At 39.0% G+C, this 20,751-nt stretch overlaps 1 protein-coding gene across 9 annotated transcripts in view; it reads left to right on the plus strand.

The window, feature by feature from the left end:
• Nucleotides 1-20,751, plus strand: part of GRM8 (glutamate metabotropic receptor 8) — a 643,193-nt gene that overhangs the window by 602,749 nt on the left and 19,693 nt on the right. For 5 of the 9 annotated variants that reach the window (XM_078376738.1, XM_078376737.1, XM_020797238.3 and 2 more), the window contains one exon: nucleotides 17,682-17,983. In XM_078376738.1, coding sequence (XP_078232864.1) covers nucleotides 17,682-17,978 — 297 coding nt within the window. In that variant the 3' untranslated portion in view covers nucleotides 17,979-17,983. The remainder of the gene's footprint in view (nucleotides 1-17,681; nucleotides 17,984-20,751) is intronic. The other 4 variants (XR_012087423.2, XM_020797240.3, XM_020797237.3 and 1 more) reach the window with 1 other exon arrangement.

Here is a 20,751-nt window from a genome sequence, read left to right on the forward strand (position 1 = left end):
TGGATTAAACCTGACAGAAAAGTTCTACTTGTGAAGCATCATAACAAATTGCATAATAGAGAAAGTCATAGAACCAAGGGCAGGTAGAAAAGTGTTGGTGAGAAGGAATCCATGTTTTATGTTTTTTATTTATTAGCTGTAGATTTGATGGTGATCACTTAAAGTAGAATTCATATATCTATTTAAAATAGGTGGGATTCATTGTAGAAATCATTCTTAGTGATGAACAAAAAACATTCAAAATTTAATGAGCGGTGCAAACATGAAGACCTAATTCTGCTTGCCAATCCCAGCTAGAGGAAACCTATTGAATCAATGAGAGCAAATCAGTTAATAAGATCTTGATCAATTGGAATGAGTCAGAACTTATATAACTTCTCTAATTGTGGAAACTAACAACAGGATTAAGGCTAAAGAAAAGTGTATCTTCAAAAAATGTTAAGTTTTTGTCGTGAATAGTATGACTGTTAATTGTTTTTGGCTTTTTTAGAAGAACTTTGGGTTCTTAATGTACTAAACAGCAGGAAGGATGGGTTCTTGACTAAACTTTTCTTCAGAACATCAAGATTCTTTAACACAGTGGTTCTTAACCTGGGTGATATCGCCCCCCAGGGGGTGATGGAACGAAAAGGGGTGACGCAGGGGCAAAGGAACAGAAGGGGGCAATAGGGGGTGATGGAGCTGCCGCCATTGAGGAAGTTATCATCACTCCCCTCCCCACACCGCAGGATCCAGAGCAGCTCATGCTGGTAGCAGATGTGGTACCACCACCACCACGCCACTGCCATTGAGAAAGTTATTGCCTCCCTCCCTATGGCAGCGCTGCCGCTGCCGCCACACCACACTGCTGCCATGGAGAGGGGGGCGATGATAACTTCCTCAATGGCTCAAGGGGGCGTTTCAAAAAGGTTAAGAACCACTGCTTTAACATATTAGCTATGTTCAGGTATGCAGTGTAGCCTCTCCAGAAAGGAACAAGCATGCTTGTTCTGCTCTCTCCACTGCAGTCCTCATTGCCCAGTGCATGTTGTTAATGTTCTCATTGGTAAAAAAAAAAAAAAATTCAGTTGAAATAATTTTATCTTCAGGGCATGCAGACTTTAGATGTTGACAGCTTTATGACAGAGATCCTTCAAACCAGCACTAACCCATTTCATGAGATTCTATACAGAGTATCTGTGTCTCTGATTCTACACAGACTATCAGATAGATGTCAAACATTTGCTTTGTCTCCATTTTGTCGATTGGCTCAAACCTAAGTATGTTAATTTGGGATTAAGCACCACTGGATTGCTTCCTGAACAAGCTAGCCATGAAATCAATTTGACTTGTTATCACAGAATTATAGAGTCATAGAAAAATAGGGCTATAAGAGACTGCAGGAGTCATCAAGTCCAGTTCCCTGCCAAAGCAGAAAATTCCCATTTGAATCTTCCCTGACAGGTGACCATCCAACCTTTGTTTAAATACCTCCAGTGCTGGAGAATCCACTATCCTCTAGGGCAGTGGTTCCCAACCTTTTTCAAGTTGTGGTCCCCTTTTATAATAGCCAAGTAACCTGTGACCTCCCTTGGCCCCATCTGCATAAAAAGGCATTTTAATGGGGTAAAGTCACCCCTTCTCAAAAAGTAAAGCCTCCTTTCTCCCCATAAAGGCCTTGTTTCTCATACTGTACATACACATATACACTAGCTTTAATATCCTGCTTTGAAAGATCAAGGAAGAATTTATTAAACAAGGGCTATACCACATATAAAATGACCCATGACACCACCACCCCAGAATGTTCAAGACCCCCTTGGGGGTCATGACCCCCAGGTTGGGAAACTGCTATAGGGCAGTCTATTGTCAAGCAGCTCTCAGTGTTAGGATGTTTGTCCTAATGTTGAATTGAAATCAGAGAGTTAACCTTTTCATTCTTAACTCATGTTTCGCTAGTGGCCTATAAGAGTCCTAAATCATTCTCATATGTATTACTGCCAAGGCAGCTGTTCCCCCATCCTACATGTATGCATTTGATTTTTCCTGCCTAAATGTAGAACTTTTTCCCTGTTGAAGCTCATTTGTTTGTTTTAGCTCAGTTCTCCAATCTGTTAAATTCTTCCTGAGTCTCGATTCTATCTTCTGAAGCATTTGTCACCCCTTCCAAATTTAGTATTGCTTACAAATTTGCATGTTTAATAACCATTCTCATCCAAGTTGTTTATTAAAATGTTGAACAACACTGGACCTAGGCCAAAACTCTTTGGCACTCCGCTAGTCACATCTTTCCAGGACACATTGAGGAAGAGTTTGATCCAAATCCTGTTGCTTTGTATACTAAATTGCGCTAGAATAGGCCTATTAAATCAAGAGGGATTAAGTAAATCAACTCCTCCATAAATTACATTGATTCAAATTAGCCTACTCTAACAGCGACTATGCTACAGGTTCTTTGTTCCTTCCCTTGCTCCAAGTATGTCTGAAAAGAAACTTTTTTGTGATTTTTAACTTCACTTACATGTCTTACATTTTGAACATTGGCCTTCTTAATGTTCCTTCTACAGGTATGGACTTCTTGTTTTTACTCCTCCTTCATGATACTCTACTTCTTCCATTTACTGTATAAGCTCCTGTTAAATCTTATTTCATATGTAAGCTCTTTATGCAGCTACACTGGTTTCTTTAGATGTCTCCCACTTTTTCCCCTCATGGGAACTGTGTGTGACTGTGCCTGCAATATATTGCCCTTAAGAAATTTTCATTCATCATGAACTCCTTCCTCTTTGAATAGTTCTGTCCATGGAACTCAACTAATATTTTCTTAAGCTTACTGAAATCAGCTTTCCTGATGTTCACCATGTACATCATACTACTCTTTAATATCTCTTTTTGAATATAACCAGTCACAAAAGGGTATGATTGATTCCATCCAGAGTTCCACCATTTCTACCTCAGTGAACAGTTCTCTGTTGGCGAGGACCAGATCCAGGATAGCTTATCCTCTTGGTGCTTCTTTGGCTTTCTGGAAAATGAACTTGTCAGCAAGACAAGTGAGGAGTACCTCAGATCTTAAGTTCTTGATGGAGTTGGACTTCCAATATATATCAGGTTGCTGAAGTTTCCCTTTACCACTCTATCTCCCTTCTTTGAATACTTGGGAAGCTGGTTGAGGAGGATATCATCCTGATGTCAGTCTGGCTAGGAGCTCTATAGCAGGTGCCCAGAGTAATACAGTATTACTTCATTTCCTTGTTTGATTTTTACCCCAGTGCTTTCCACCAGCATACAGAGATCCAGCCCACAAATGGTTCTGTTCAGTACTGCACAGTTTTGAACTATTTATACAGTCTGGACCTAATTAACAACCATGCTAGTTTTTCTCCTTTTCTGACTGCTTATTTCTGCCTCTCTTTCTTTTCGTGTGCCTTCCTCTTCTCTATCTGTCTCGCTCTTCCATTCATTGCATTACTGTTGACTTAGGCAATAAATGTTACCAACAGTGCCAGATAATGCTGGCAGTTAAGCGTGATCTTTGGGAGAATTTCAAGTGAAATAAATTTTAAAGACTAATGAACAATGTTTGTTCGCCCTTTCCTTCTTCATGATTCATTTTAGCAGTCTCCTTGCTTGTTAGGCAAAGCCTGTTAGCACAATGTACATTGGTCGAGTTCACACAGCTTTTGCCAGCACAAAGCTGCCCTGCATTTACCCAATCATTGGGATAGCCAGCTGTTTCTTATTAAGCTTCCATCATTTTGCACAGGAGAGCAACTTAATTATGCCTTGAGCATGCTCAACAAAATTATCATCTGAAAAAAAGTGTACTTTATTAAATATGTTTTAGTTTAAAGTATATATCTTGAAGTACCTGCACTCTAACACTAGTGCCATATGCAATAAATAAATAAGCACATCATTTGAACATGACACACCTGCTAGGAAAATAATTACAGTGGTGCCTCGCTTAACGATTGCCTCGTTTAGCGATGAATTCGCATAACGATGTGTTTTTTAGAAAATAATATGCACCGTATAACGATGTTTCCTATGGGCGATTTTCACTTAGCGAAGTTTGGGACCATGCTTCGCATAACGAATGTGATTTTAGGTCCCCTGCTTCACTTAACGATGTTTCTTTTTTCAATTAAAAAAGTGTCTTAGAAGGGTCAAAAACGGTTCTAAATGCTTGGATTCGTTAGAGGACCCCTTAAGTCATGTGCAAACCTGATTTGGCTTTGATCTGACTTTTCATTAATTTTTTGTGAATTTTTTTTTTGGCCCATAGGAACCAATGGACCTGTCAAAATCTGACAGCTCCATGCTTTCCTATGGGGGAGAAAACAATTCACCATAAATTAATGAAAGTTCAGGTCAAAGCCAAATTAGGTTTGCACACGACTTAGGGGGTCCTCTAACGAACCCAAGAATTTAGAACAGTTGCTGAGTCTTCATTAATTTTTTGTGAATTTTTTCTTCCCCCATAGGAAATAATGGAGCTGTCAGATTTTGACAGCTGTCAAAAGTTGGGGGAAAAAAATTCAGAAAAAATTAATGAAAAGTCAGATCAAAGCCAAATTAACTTTTGCATCCGTTTTAGAGGGTGCAGAAGCTAATCCAAGCATTTAAAACCATTTTTGACCCTTTTATGACACACTTAATTTTGCAAAAATTGACTTCGCAAAGCCATTGAAATGTATTGAGTCAGCTTCAATACATTCCAATGAAGGAAACATTGTTTCGCTTAGCGATGTTTCCTATGGTTTTTTTCGCTTAACAACGGCAATCCATTCCAATTGGAACGGATTAACCGGTTTCCAGTGCATTCCTATGGTAAATGGTGTTTCGCATAGCGATGGTTTCACATAGCGATGTTTTTTTTGAACCAATTAACATCGCTATGCAAGGCACCACTGTACCAATATTTCTTTGATAGCATTAGTGATTTACATAACATTATTGTCTTAATGTCGGATTTCCTTGCCTTTTCGGGGATCTGAAGATATAGTAAACCTTACACTGAAGACATCTTACTGTTCAATAAAGGGGAAAAAGCTACATGTTATAGCATTTGTAACAGTTTATACGGAAGGAATATTCTCAGTTCAGATGCAAATTTAAATTTTCCATGTATCTTTAAATTAATTTGTTTTAATTCATATGGTTATGTTTTAATTGTGACATGTGGTTTACTCTTGCTAATTTTAAAAAATATTTTTCAATTTATGGCCTCTCTTGTTATTGTTACCTGTTTTAAGCACTATTTTGGTAGAAAGGTGAGAGAACAAACAAACAGACAAACAAACAAACAAACAAACAAACAAACAAATAAATAAATAAATGTAAACAAGGAACTTAATTTGTTTGACCACATCATGCTACTAACAGTGGTAATGAATGACCTTTAGTTATAGTATTTTTTAAACAATTATATAGACAGAGAATTGAAGCTTAAAACCCATTTAATTGTCTTAATAAATTTTAGTTCGAAGCTGCATTTTCTGAACAGTTAACATAATACTAACAATTTAAAGCTGGCCAGGCTGACGTACTGAATTCCGTGACTCCCAAATCTCAATTTTCATACAGTATTTTTAGATGCACTCTATTTGAAGATTTGCCAATCCATTTGAATTTATTTTGAATAGCTGCCCATCTGCCAAATTTCTGAGTTGATTTACTCTGTGGACAACACTTTTAATTAGCATTCAGGAAATGTAACTACAGACTGGATTAATTAGTAGTGCCTATTGGGTGCAAAAGCATTTTTGGCTTTAACCTCAAATGATAATGTAATTAATTCACATTGTTAGTGAGCACGTTCATGCTAATAATGTGAATGTGGAGACAATAGAGCCACTGTTCTCTATTAAAAAGTAATTGCATGAATTGCTGACTGTGTGTTAGTAAGTAATAGATAATATCTGGGTTTAAAAAAAAAGAATCCCAGATAAGTACAGAAAAGAATAGCAGCCGAGCGACATAAGAACCTAATACTCCAAGCCAGGATAGAAATACAGGGTAGATAATACTGAGAAAATGAAAAGGTCTTTCTCTGCTGCCAAATGACAGCAAATTCTGCCCTGGGTTGGCTTGCATGAAGAGGGTATTCTGCCCAGGACCTCTCCTGGTAAATGACTTTCATACTTGAGATGGAAGGGAGCCTTGAATAGCATGGGACCAAACCACCTGCAGGAGAATTCCCTGCCATACATTTGTACCTGGACCTTAAAGTCATTATCTCAGGCCCTCTCTCAGGTGCCCTCACAAGATGTGGCAACACCAAGTGGTGTTTTAAAAGTAATGGCATTCTGTCTGTGGAATGCACTTCCCAAAGAGGTTCATCTGATAAGTACGTTATGGCCAGATTGGGTCTAGTACTTTTAGGAACCTTTTTAAAAAATGTATACCTTTTCCACTTTGGTTGCAGTGTATTTTATTTTTTGTGTTACTCTTTACTGATGGCTTTTTGCTTGGTTTCGTCGTGTGCTCTCTCCAGTAATTCTTTTATTTGTTTTATCAGCTGATCTAAAAGCAAAAATAAATAATTAAAGAAGAAAAGGCAGAACAACCTTTGATAAAAGTATCTATGTTTCACAGGAATGGACAGTCATAGGGTCACACGTGCTGCGTTTTCCACTCCCAGGATCTACTTATTTTTTTTTCATAACAATAAGTAACTATGATTATCTGTAGTTTTGAAAAAGTCTTTTTTGGGGGGGGGCTTGATAAATGTTTTGGGTGGGAAATGGACAGTCACCAACCTTTGGAGGCTTTCGAGAGGGGTTATTGTCCATTTTGACGACAGGAGTTCAGTTCCCCACTGTGCCTCCTGCAAGTAGAGCCTTGGGCAAGCTCCAGAGTTCCAGGATGCCCCCAGAAGAAGGGAATGGTAAATCACTTCTGAGTATTCTTTACCTGGGAAACCCATAAACAGGGCACCATAAGTTAGAACTGCCTTGACTGCACATGGTGGTGGTGGTGGTGGTGATGATGATGATGATTTGTCTTTCAGTGATGGGGCTTCAAAAGGTCTTTTACATATTTGATTGGGTGTGCAATCTTTGGGCTGCACTCTGACCATATCATTCCCTCCCCTGATGTATGAACAGGCATCTCAAGGGGCACTTGATCCTTGATGTTTTTTTGTATGAAATGAAGAAAGGCTTAAATTATGGGTAACAACTCTGTTTATTTCAATTCTGCTCACTTTTCCAAGAATCATTTCATTTTATCATCTTTATTTTTTAAAAAGTTGCCACTGAACTTTACATGCATTTTTGTGTGCAATTTAGATATACAGTGGTGCCTCGCATAGCGACGATAATCCATGCAGCAAAAATCGCTGCAAAGCGATTTCGTTGCTATGCGATATTAAAAAACCCATAGGAATGCATTGAAACCCTTTCAATACGTTCCTATGGGCTTCAGACTCACCTTTAAGCGAAAATCCTCCATGCGGCGGCCATTTTCGCTGCCCGGTAAGCGAGGAATCCATCCCAGAAAACAGCGGGCAGCCATTTTTTTACCTGGCGGCCATTTTGGAGCCACCGATCAGCTGTTAAAAATCATCGCTTTGCGATGATCGGTAAGCGAAACAGGGTACCGATCATCGCAAAGTGATTTTTCCCCATAGGGAACATCGCAAAGCGATCGCAAAAGCGATCATAAAAAGTTAATCGCTATGCGATTTCATCGTTAAATGGGGCGGCCGTTAAGCGAGGCACCACTGTATATACACATTTGGGCTCATGCTTTCCTACTACAGTGGTACCTCGCTAAATGATGACCCTGCTAAATGAAGAATCCGCATAACGATAACGGTCATTCCAATGGGGGATTTTCGCTGGACATTGATTAGGTCTGTGCTTCGTGAACCATTTGTTCACAAGACAATGATTTTTCTGGCTTCTCGAAATGACTGCCCTGTGTTTTCCGGATCATGCTTCGCAGGGCAGCCATTTTTACAGCTGATCGGCGCTCGCAAAATGGCTTCCCTATGGGCGATCTTCGCTGGACGACGAGGTATTTTCCCCATTGGAACGTGTTAACCTGGGTTTCAATGCATTCCAATGGGGAAAGGGTTTTCGCATGACGACGATTTCGCCAAACACTGATTTTCACAGGACAGATTATCGCCATCATGCGGAGCACCACTGTATATAGAATTTCCAAAATAATACACTACTATTTTTTGTACATCATTTTTGTATGTTTATCCTGAATATACATGTTTTGCACACGTTTTTCAATTCCAATACTGCATCATAAAATGTTGAGAAGTCCAAATGCCATCATATAACAACATTTTAACTCAAGAATTGGCTCCAACAGTGTGAATTAGGAAAGTTCACATTAAAATACAAAGTGAACACATTTTTGCCCCATCTCTATTTGAAAGGTCAAAACCTGCATTTGAATTGAGACCAGAAATTGACTGTGAGTCACTATAGTAGACAAAGAAAGCATCAGTAAAATATTATCATAATGGCTGGTCACAGTTCTCAATTTAACAATTGTGTTCTGAACTGTCTGCATTTTCTGAAACTAAAATGTAACCTTCAATTTAATCTGTTTTTTAAATGTTCGCCCCCATACATGAGAAGGAGACATTTTTGTTTTTCATAGCCAATGGTGACCCCTTGTTGTAGAATCCACACAGAATAGACCTACTATGCTAGGTTGGAATCAAACACAGTTGACTAAAATCCTGTTGCTTAGTGTGATAAGTTGCAACTAGAATAGGCTCATTGAATCAATGAATCATACGGAGGAACTGACTCACCAAATCCACATAGTTTTAGTGTACCTGCTTTAGTTGTGACCTCCTATGCTAATAATAGAATTCCAGGCTTTGGCCCCAGATTTCAGCTATTTGTCATGTGCACCTTTTTTTGTTATGCTTTTATTAGAGCAAACACACACATACAGTTTTGCCATGGCATTCTTTTTGTTCCTCCTCCTCTTCCTCTCTTTTATATGGAGGGGTGTGTGGCGTCCACCCTCGTGCCTCTTTGCTTGACCGTCAAGCCTCAGAGCACACAAAGGCAAACAATCCCTCTTTTCACTGCTGCCACCAAGTGATCTCTAAATCACCAATACTTCAGAAAGATTCAGGTCCACACTTCAAGTTCTTTTAAATACAACTTTGGTTTATTGATTACAGAGATTTATTCATAAATATCTTCAGTAGCTAATCACATCTCAGAATTTCCCAAACTACACACTCCATTACTCTCTCTGACTTTTTTCTACTGCCTGACTTTCATTTCTCTTACTGACCCTCTGACTGACTCAGGCTCCGCCTCTTATAGCATCTGTCTCGGCTCTGATATTGACATGCATGAACCATTATTACATAACAAACATGAACCATTACATAATATAACATGAGCCATAGACCGAATAAATAGAGAACTCTACAGGGGGAGTTCCAGATGATGTCATGAATTAGGACAAAAAGTGTCCCATGCTTTTTTTAAAAAAGTGAGCCACAATATTTGTGAAACCGGCATAATGTCCTCTGGTTGCCAAGACCCCCTGTTGGGACCTATTGGAACTCTCAGAGAGTTCAGGAAATACAACAACAGTCATCAGCATTATCATAGCAAGATCCAAAAATTAGATGGAATTGAGTTTTAAAATGGCAATATTATAAAATCAATCTCAAGTGATGAAAATTATAAATACCTTGGAATACTAGAAGCAGATAACATCATGCACACAAAAGTTAAAGGACTGACAGAAAGGGAATATATCAAAATACTGTGAAAAATCTTAAAATCAAAATTAAACAGTGAAAATACTATCAAAGCCTTAAATTCATGGGCTGTTCCGGTGATTAGATACCCAGCTGGAATAATAGATTGGACTTAAAATGAATTAGAAAACTGGAACGAAAAACACGGAAACCAATGAACATGTATCATGCACTACATCCAAAAAGTTATGTGGACAGATTATATTTACCACAAAACAGTAGGTAGTAGACAAGGAAAAAAGAAGCCTACTTAGATGACTATATCAGTACAAGCAGATAAAAATTACTTAAGGCAGTGAAAATGGAGAATACTTTGAAAATGACAGAAACAAAAGTTCATATAGAAAACAACAATTCAAAAATAAATTAAACAGCTGGAAAAATAAACCACTACATGGACAACACCTGAGAAATATTGATGGAAAGCATGATCATAATTCAAAATGGGCATGGCTAAAACTGGGGACCCTTAAGAAAAAAACTGAAGGCTTGATTTCTGCCGTACAAGAACAAGCACTCCAAACCAATGTGATGAAAGTTAAGATCCTAGGAGTTAGTGCTAACAGCAAATTTTGAGTCTGCCAAGAAAAAGATGAAACTGTGTCATACCTCATCTGTGAATGTCCAAAGATTGCATAAACAGATTACAAAGTTAGAAATGATAGAGTGGCAAAATTAGTGCGCTGCAGTTCCAGAGGATGCCAGAGTTGAAAATAAAGAATTTGAAAAACTAACAAAGTACAGAGACCTGGCAATCAAAACATCTAGCTTCTGGAAGAAAGACACTTCAGTGGTCCCCGTAGTCATTGGGGCGTTGGGAACAATATCAAGAAACTTCATACAGTACTATAAGCTGTTGCAGATCTCAGAAATCACACCATCAGAGCAAAATAAATAAATAAATAAATAAATAAATAAATAAATAAATAAACAAACAAACAAACAAACAAACAAACAAACAAACAAACAAATAAATAAATAAATAAATAAATAAATAAATAAATAAATAAATAAATAAATAAATGGCAATATTAGAAATGACATATATACTGTGCCGATATTTAACAGATACATATATTTTTGGTTAAATTCGTATCTGTTATATAATACCAGTTAATAATTTTATAATGTTGATTGTGCCTGGTGTTTCTTCTTCTTCTTCTTCTTCTTCTTCTTCTTCTTCTTCTTCTTCTTCTTCTTCTTCTTCATCATCATCATCATCATCATCATCATCATCATCATCATCATCATCATCATATGCTGTCAAATCAGTTCTGACATATGGCAACCCTTTACAGGGTTTTCCAGGTAGAGACTATTCCAAAGTGGTTTACATTTCCCTTCTTCGGGGGGGGGGGTTGTTCCTCAAACTGTGCAGCTTGCCCAAGGCCACAAAGAGTGGCTATATTCATAGGATGCAAAGTAGAGAATTTAATTCCCAACTCTGTCTCAACAGCCAGATGCCTAGACATCTCAGCTTGCTCAGCCAAATTTTCTTAAAGCATGTTTTTGTTGTTGTTTAGTCATTAAGTCGTGTCTGACTCTTCCTGACCCCATGGACCAGAGCACGCCAGGCCCTCCTGTCTTCCACTGCCTCCCGGAGTTTGGTCAAATTCATGTTGGTAGCTTTGATGACACTGTCCAACCATCTCGTCCTCTGTCGTCCCCTTCTCCTTCTCCTTAAAGCATACATTAAGCTAAACCGCAACTCCTACCATATCACTAACCCTCAGTTCATTAAAATTTCAGTGGAGTCAGATGATACACCTGAGCACAGGGTAAGTTTGTGTTTTACCTTGTTCCATGGTAGACTGAGCTTCCCTAATATGTCCTCTCTCATGCTTGGACCACAAGCCATGCCACACCACCTGGGTTCTGGAATGGTCTGTGTAGGTGAATAAATTGAATCTTTCAATACGTCTCCTTCAGCTCTCTGCTCTCGTCCAGCAACTGCCTCAAGTTCACCCCATGCATGCTTGGAGCAGCTCATTTGAAGGCTACCTCAAAGGTATCCTTGCTTATAAACTTTCCCAAGTTCTGGTCTCAATTACATATGTACAGTTTCTTCACAGTACAAAAGTATCTTCTTCAGCATAAGTCATCCAGAGCTCAATAGTTTGTTAAAACTGTTTTGACATGTATTGATTTTTTTTTAAAGAAGAAAACATTTTCTGAAACACCTTATACTGTAATATTTGCAAAGCTAAGAAAGGAGTTCACAAAACCAAATACAACATAAAATGATTAAAAAGCTTAACCCTGTAGTCCTATTCAATTCTTATCTAAGCATGTGGAGACCACATCCCTTGTGTGCAGAGCACAACAACAGAAAGACAGGGTTCTGGCTCACATGGATTGTGTGAGCCTCCCCTTTTTCAGCCTAAGAGAAGCAATGGGTGGATGAAGCAAAGCATGTTGCCTTCCATACATGTGGACACCACACTCGTAGATAACAAATCAATAGAATCACAGTGTTAGGCTTTTAACAATTCCTTTGCATCATACTTGATGTTTTGAGTACCTCCATTAAGCTTTACAAAGAAGCAGTTCCAGAATACAGTATTTTTATTTTACTCAAGCATGTTCCCAACACTTCTATAACAACTAAGCAGTGCTACAGTGTTAATTTATTTTGCCAGGTAGAAAATAATCCCACAGGGTAACGATAATGGCTATGTTAAATTACTAGGTACAGTACTTCGTGTTTGGCTGCTAAGGTAAGCGAGTTTCTATTGAAATAGAAAGAATCTTCTACAAAGTCAAGATTAAAAAGTGACAGTTTTTATCATGTCCAGTTCTCCTCTCTCTCTCTGTTTCCTAGCTCTGTTCTAAACCAAAACTGCTTAAATGCTGAGCGACAGTTTATTCCCATTCTCTTGTGCCTTTTGTTGTGTGTGAGAAAGAGAGAGAAAGCAAGGTGTGACTGTAGAAGGGGTTATTTTACCTTGCTTTAAAATGGATGAACAAAATACAGGTGTTTGTGGACTGCAGCCACCAGCATTCCTCACTATTGGCTATGCAAGCTGTGGATGATGGAAGTTACAGTGTGACAACATCTGGAGGTTTGCACTTTGCCCAACTGTGCTTGAAAAGTAAGAGTGAAACAAGTCAGGCATGGAGTATAGGCATCTATCTATCCAGAAATAGGAAGTGGGTTAAGGAAATCTGTTTCCTCTCTCTTTCTCTAGCACTTCTAAACCCTCCTCCGCTGTATTATTCCAGGAGACAGCTACATCCAAACCTGAGAATTTTATAGATATACAATGTGATGGAGGAGGAATGCAGGTCTGCAGACAGGAAAGGGACCCTACCAAGATACATGGAATAAGATGATGGAGTTTGAGCATTCCCTTGCTTCTCTTGTTCATTATTTACCTGTGTTTGTGAGTGGGTGTGAATGACATGTATACAGTATATTGTGAATCTGTTGTAAATTCCCATATGATTGGTACACTCATACATCCTGCCTGCCTGGTTTTGCTTTTGTTTTAAAAAGAATTCTCCTTCTGCTCTCCTCCCAACTTTTGATCAATGTCGTATTCTTTTAATCCACGAGCCTGTGTATAATTAACATACCATTTTGCATACCAGTTCACTTGGATATTAACTCACATATCAACCTAAAAGATGTTAGTTAACCACCCTTCAGTCTGAAAAAACTATGGTAACGTGCTCTGTATGGAGGATTTCTAACAGCGTCTAGTGTGGCTGAGAAGGCCAATTCAAGAGTGAACATCCCTTCCACACTGAAGACAAATACAATCTGTCCCCTGACCAGCTCCCTGATTTTGCTGCTTTCATGACTGCCTCTTTGCCTCCACCTGCTGGACAAGGGTCTCTTCAAATTGGGAGAGGCCGTGATGCAATGCCTGCCTCCAGGCTGAATGCTCAGATGTCAGGGTTTCCCATTTGTTGAGGTCCATTCCTAAGGCCTTCAGATCCCACTTGCAGATATCCTTGTATCGCAGCTGTGGTCTCCCTCTGGGGCAATTTCCCTGCACTAGTTCTCCATACAGGAGACCTTATGGATTCCAACCATCAGCCATTCTCACGACATGCCCAAGCCAACATAGACATTGCTGTTTCAGTAATGTATACATGCTAAACATTCCAGCTCGTTCTAGGACTACTCTATTTGGAACTTTGTCCTGCCAGGTGATACCAAAAATCTGCCTAAAAGATATGTCACCAAAAAAGGACAAAAAAGTTACTGATTTGCATAAAAGTACATATGCTAATTTATATGTACAGATGCACAATTAGAAATGGGGTTTATCATATAAGCAGAATTACGGTGCATCTCATATGTGCCGAGTCTGCTGACTAGGTGCTAAATGTCAACAAGCGAGGTTCAGATTGCTGATCTTTCTCCTAATGGTTCTTTACCAAGTCTCAGTAGCTGGGCCCTAATCAAGAAGGAGAGAAGACTGGAATTCTCAGTGAGTTCATGAAATGCAAGAAATGTACACGGGAATCCACCCTCTAATCCTAACTCTAACCACAATGTTTATCCTCAGTATTTTGGGATCTTATGGGATCAGATAATACCTCACAACTCAATCAAGTCAAGGACCTGGATTAGAATTATATTCTTAATCCTACTACATAAGGGTTAAACACCCAGTTCTGTGGTACTAGGCTGGCTCAAAAGGTGCCCATCCATGTCTTGTATAGAATTAAACTGTCCCTAAATGTTTCCCAATAAATATAGAGCTGTCTCTTCTGTATCACCCTCTTGCAGATTGATTAAGACTTCTCAGCTTTATCCGGTTAGCTTTATATGGAACAGGTGCCATTTCAGAGAAAGTTATTTGAAGGTCCTGTTTTGCTTTCAAACTGATAAGTATTAATTGGTGGTAATTAGCTTGCAGGGGGTGGGGGGAGATAGAGGAATGAAAGAGAGCCTAAACCTGCAGTGCTGCACAACTTAACTTGATAGAAAACCCCATGATTACTTTGGTAAGTACCTATGCATAGAATGGTGTTGTGTGTCTTATACCGATTCTGCATCTGTCCCCCAAAGTGAGACTAGGGTAGTATAATGAGGGACCTCAAGATCCGGGGCAGAATCTGACCTTAATCTGATCTTCTGGGATTCCTCAGATGGGCATGTCCCCTTCTCCTTGACATCATTCTTTGGTGATTTTGCAACTTTTGTGCAGGTTTCTTATTTCCCACTCTCAAAATCTGAAATGCCTCTTTTAAGGCTTAGTTCCTGGGAGGGGTAGATTTGATGTAAATCAAATAGACTTTTCACCATTTAAATCAAAAGAAACAGGGCTTTTTGACAATTTAAATAAGCACAACGATTTTTGCGGGTTGTTTTTTTTTTTAAAAAAGCAATCTGATTTTTTAAAAATCATTTTTTAAAATCATTCTGGTACCTGGTATAAGGAGCTTTGTGCTTAAATGTGCAGTATTTTTCATCCCACTTGAATTTTTTTTCTGCTTCTTTCAGTATTAGAATTCCACACACACACTCCAAAAACATCTGTAAAATTGATTTTGGCTTTTCGTCTGAAAGAGATTCCCCACTCTTGCTGTAGGATCATGAAGACTATGCTTTTAATGCTTCAATTGGCCAAATTTGTCTATTGAATTACACCAGTGTTCTATGGAATAGTCTTGTCATAAGGATTCTTCAAAAGTTAAATATATTTATAATACTTTCAGTCTGATAGCACTTAAAACAATAGTCGTCCTTGTGTGTGGTCTCTAAGGATAAAGTGTGAAATAAAAATAGGTCTTCTTGCAACAAACAGTGTTGCTAATCTGCTATTACCAGGCCTACAATAGGCCTTTTACTTCTTCATCATTTGCTTTCTGGTAGAATTAAGTTTACTGAGAGCAATAGCATTTGAACAGAAAAGATTGGCATTATTCTTGAAAGGATCTTTATTGCGTAGTTTTGGGTTGATATGTGGCTCTTGATTATTCTGTAAAGGAACAGTAGACAAGATGGAATACCAAAAGCCTTCTTACCAATTATTCCATGAAATGGCTTTTGCTGAATCCCCTCCCGCCCCACCCTGCCCTAATCTTGAGAATATTATAGACATTCAAAAATACTTTGTATGCATCATGCTGGACCACAGTAAGACAGTTCACAAGTTTTTACTGTCAAAAATAATAGAATTGCATTGTTTAAGACTATTATTTGATTGCTGGTACACAATAGCAATTTCAATGACTCATCTAGGATGAACAGAGTGAAACTTAGTAGTGGTAGAGATTGTGAGAGACATGGAAATAAAGGTGGTGGAGAAGAAAGATGATATAAGGTGCTGTACAACAATGTATATGTCAGCCTAGTTGTACTCTCAGTCTTTCTGTTGTACTCTCTGACATGCCTCCAGAACAGAGAGGGCAATATATTTTGAGGAGAAATGCTGCTTCCTGCTCTCAGCAAGATGTGTTCCAAATGGTTTCCTCACAGGAAATCTACTCTGATTCCCAGTTGGTGATGCCCAGAGTAGGAAACCGTTTCTTACTCTGTCTTTGTTAGACATTGCTCTTAAAAATGATATCCTCTGTTCCACTGTGGAGAATGAGCAATCCAGCAAGAACAGATATCAAGCTGGTTTCTGTGCCGCAAACTCTTTTCAGCCCCTGGCCTCTCCCATGAAGGAGAACAGCCCTGGCCATGGCGAGGGGGTACACCTGAGAAATCAACCATCTACAAACATTTTAGAATACTTAAGGAGCAGGGGGTCCGAGTGGGATGACTTCTGGAACATGGTTCACCAGAGAAGAGCAGGATAAAGAGAGGCATGTGACTTGGGAGAGGGAAGAAGCTCAAGAAGATATTAAAAAGAGAGACATTTGGAGAGAGAGGAGGATTCATCAAGAGGAAAAAAGAATCTTGGGAGGATGCAACAGGTCAAGTGGAGGAAGACAAAAGGGATGGGGATCAGATAGAAGTACCCAAAGAAGCCCCGGAAGTCACAGCTGTCCTTTGCCCACAAGATGTTCTGATTCAGCATAAGCGCAATAATCCTCCACTGACCACCCTTTCAGAACCTCTGACTCCTAGGCAGCTGAGGAGGTGGAGGCACCAACACAACTTTCAGCATCTGCATCAACTGGAGACTGAACTTCGAGGTGCTCAAAGGGAGAATCCTGGGTAGCACATTTGGGGCACCAGCTTGCAAGAACCTAGGGAGGGTGCAGTGCTCAGAACAAAGATCAAGGAAGGTAGACTGTGAGGTGTTGGATATCAGAGAAGCTATCTGGCCTCATTAAGGCCACATTTCAGTTCCTAACTTACCATTCTTAATCTTTTGTTGTTATGCTCTGATCTATTGCACTGCTTGAAAACTTGGGGGACCATACAAGAATTCGTGTTTGGGCAGCTCTGAGGGTTAGACGGTACATATTTGGGCAATATCCTACAGTTGTTTTCCACTAACAGAATGATGGGATCTAGGAAAAGCAGTTGGGGATGAGGCAATCAGCAGTGCTCAGAAACATGCAAAGCTGAAGACACTCTACATGATTTTCCACCATCCTCAATTTATCATAACAGCAAACCTGTGGGTTAGATTAAGCTGAGAGGGGATGAAGACTCCAAGCCCACCCAGTGACCATTGTGAATATATAGTGATATATATTATATAGTGATACACATTATATAGTGTTATATACTATATGTAGTAATTTGCATCTGGGTCTCCTAAGAGCCCTAGATTGTTGAACTACATTGGTGGTCTCCTGGGTCACAAACAGAGTGGGCCTATTAAATAGATATAAACTTGCAAAGTCAGAACTTGCATACATTCCATTGCTTCCTTGGATCTGCTCTATTTGAGACCTAGTCTATAAAGCCAAATGTCATAACAAGTGAAGATGTATATCTTAAAGCTTGCTATATGTTTGCCTTAATGTTTACTATAAGCCAGCTGGCTCTAATTTTTATTGTTCTCTCATGTTTTCTCTTTCTTAGATGTACATCCAGACAACAACACTTACGGTGTCCATGAGTTTAAGTGCTTCTGTGTCTCTGGGCATGCTCTACATGCCCAAGGTTTATATTATAATTTTCCATCCAGAGCAAAATGTTCAAAAAAGGAAGAGGAGTTTCAAGGCAGTTGTGACAGCAGCCACCATGCAAAGCAAGCTGATCCAGAAAGGAAATGACAGACCAAATGGCGAGGTCAAAACCGAAATTTGTGAAAGCCTTGAAACCAACAGTAAGTCATCTGTAGACTTAACCATGGTCAAGAGTGGCAGCACTTCTTAATAGATGTACGTCCACAGGAATGTTTAATAAGTAATTTTTTCCCCCCTTGGCCTGCCCTGCATGAACCCAGAGATGTGTCAAAATTCATGTGCCCATTTCTTCTAGCATTTTAAAAAATCATCCTACTATTGTCTTGCTATTGGTTTTATGTATAAAGTGTATCATAAAGGCTTATACTGAACTGCAGTATAGCTCAGTAGTTTAGGTATGGTTGGGAGTTCAATACCCCATGATGCCTCCTTGGCAGGTCCTGGCCTCGATGTTCCATAGGGTCTCTTCCAGCTTTGCAGTGCTAAGATTCTAAGCTTATTGCAAAACTGCAGTGTAAAGAGTTTTCGAGTAATCTGATCATTATGCCCCATCTATCATTTTCCTCCCCAATGTTTTTGAGGAGAACCCCAAGTACATGTGAAATTATTTCACAGTACAACCTTTGTTTTTGCCTTGTTGCAAAGAGTAGCTGACCCATTTCGTAGGATAAAATGCTCGCTGTCACAGCAATCTTATATACATCTCATCAGAAGTAAGCCTCACTGTTTTCCGTAGAGCTTTCTCCCAGGCAGAGATGTGAACATTTCAGTCTCAATTTTGCATATTTTTTTTCAAATTTCATTTGTATTTTTCCCACATCCTAGTCCTATCTTTGCTTCATGTTGGACTGTGAGACCCTCTTTTTTCTTGTCATTGGATAATTCATGAATACCGTTCTCATTTTTTAAAAAAGAAAAATTGGACATGTTTTTGCATGCACATGTTAATGTCTTTCCCCTTTTGGCTTAGTAGTTACATTTTAAAAAATGCTTTATGCTTCCACTTTTTATCAGAACTCTTGAGAAGGAGAGGTGCATCTTGTGGACGGGCAAGATGATACAAATGACAAACAACTTGCTAGGTGGTTACATCCACAAATAATAAGTTATTGAAGAAATTGGTCCTTGAATCCTGACACATCTCTAAACAAATCTTTCAAGCAATCTGATAATTGCACTTAATGACAGCATGTTGTCTTGGCATGTTATATGAAATGCATACACTTTTAAAAGGGGGGGGGAATGGATGTGAGTACACCAAACAGAAGTCTACATTTACAAAAGCAACAACAATAACAATTGTTTATCTGGTAACGTGATTGTTAGTTTATTTCCAATCACATGCTTACAGATGTCAACTAAAACACAGTGGGCAGTAATTTGCCTGTTTAGATGAAGCTGCTGTATCCCTGTAGAAATAGATGACAACCAAATAAATTTAAAAATCCAGAAAGTTGTAGAAAACACCTGAATCCTCCTCTCTGGATTTTCTTAGCTTTATGATACCATAACTTGAAATGAGAAAGATAGACATAATCCTTATCCTTAGTCTTTGACAGAGATGAGAAATGTTATTTTTTGGACATTTCCCAGCCATCTTGGGTTCTGGGGACAGGATTCTCAAATGGTGATGTTTTCCATCTCTGATCCTCAATACTGCAGATATTGATGCATGAAGCATGTATTATAAGCATGGAGGCACAAATCTATCTGCAAAATAAAAAAGGACAAAACAGAACTGGTGACTTTAGGATCTGAAGACTGTTTCTCTGACTCTACTGGCTGCATGATAGGCATGATTTAAAACAAAAACACCGTGGTGAGAGAAGCTATATCTTCCAGATATTTGCATGTCATGGAAAGGTTACAGGTACAGGCACTGTCCTTGGTAAAGGCATTTGGCAATACGTAGCAGAAGAGTGTACAAATACACAAACACATTTATTAGTGCCACTTTTTCAACACACATGCCCCCCACCCCAAAACATCTCAAAGATCAGCTTTTATCAAACAAACAAAGCAATATAGTTTTCTCAGTGTCAGATTCCAACATGGAAAAAATATAGGAGCTTGCAGAAAATGTGTTAAAAGTCAAGCAAAGGAAGAGTGGAAAAATAAAAGAGACATCTTTGTTGCACTTACTGCTGTTTGGCAAAATGACCAACTTTGTTACAAGTGATCAAATATAGCTCTGCAGTTAGATGATAAAATGTCAAGGGAGTCAATGTTCCTATAGATTTTAGAGCTGCATGAAAGAGGACATTTCAAGCGTCCATAACTTTTTTCACTTTCATAGGACATGCTGATCCTGAAGTATTACTGCTGTGTTCAGAATTGTGTAGGGCACAGTAGATGGCCCCTTTTTTCACATCTGTTCATTTACATGTGCGTTAGGTGACCCAAGTAGCTTGACCTCTGCATGATAAAAATTTATGTGAGGTCTTTCACAAAGAAAGGCTTCCCGCCAGCCAGCCATGCCCTGTTCCTCAATATTATATGTTTACCCTTATCCGATGCCACTCTTCTGTCCTTTACCCCAAAAGGTAAGCATTCTGTGGCCACTGAACATACTCCCCCTCCCAACTTTCCGTTTAGCAGATCTTTTTCATAAAGAGTATTTTGTGCTTTTGAGAACTCTGCCCTGCTGATACCTTCTTTTCATGTGTGGTTGATGCCATTTCGTACACATCTGGATCCCACCTCTGAGAGGGAGAATTCACGATTACTATATAGAATTTCACATTTTGAATTCAACAAGTCTGATTTTCAGCTCTCCATTTAATAATGTGAATAGAATTCCTGAACACAACCGTGACTGGAAGCAAACCAGCTTCTCTAGCCTCACAATATGCAGGAAAACATGTCTTGATCATATTCCTGATAGTCCTCTGTCCTAAAACTTTGATGTGATTTTAAAGCTTATCTTCAATGCTTGCCGTGGAGATCTTGATTCGCGCATTTTC

The sequence above is a fragment of the Pogona vitticeps genome, chromosome 5 (assembly GCF_051106095.1).
Source record: "Pogona vitticeps strain Pit_001003342236 chromosome 5, PviZW2.1, whole genome shotgun sequence".
NCBI lineage: Eukaryota > Metazoa > Chordata > Lepidosauria > Squamata > Agamidae > Pogona > Pogona vitticeps.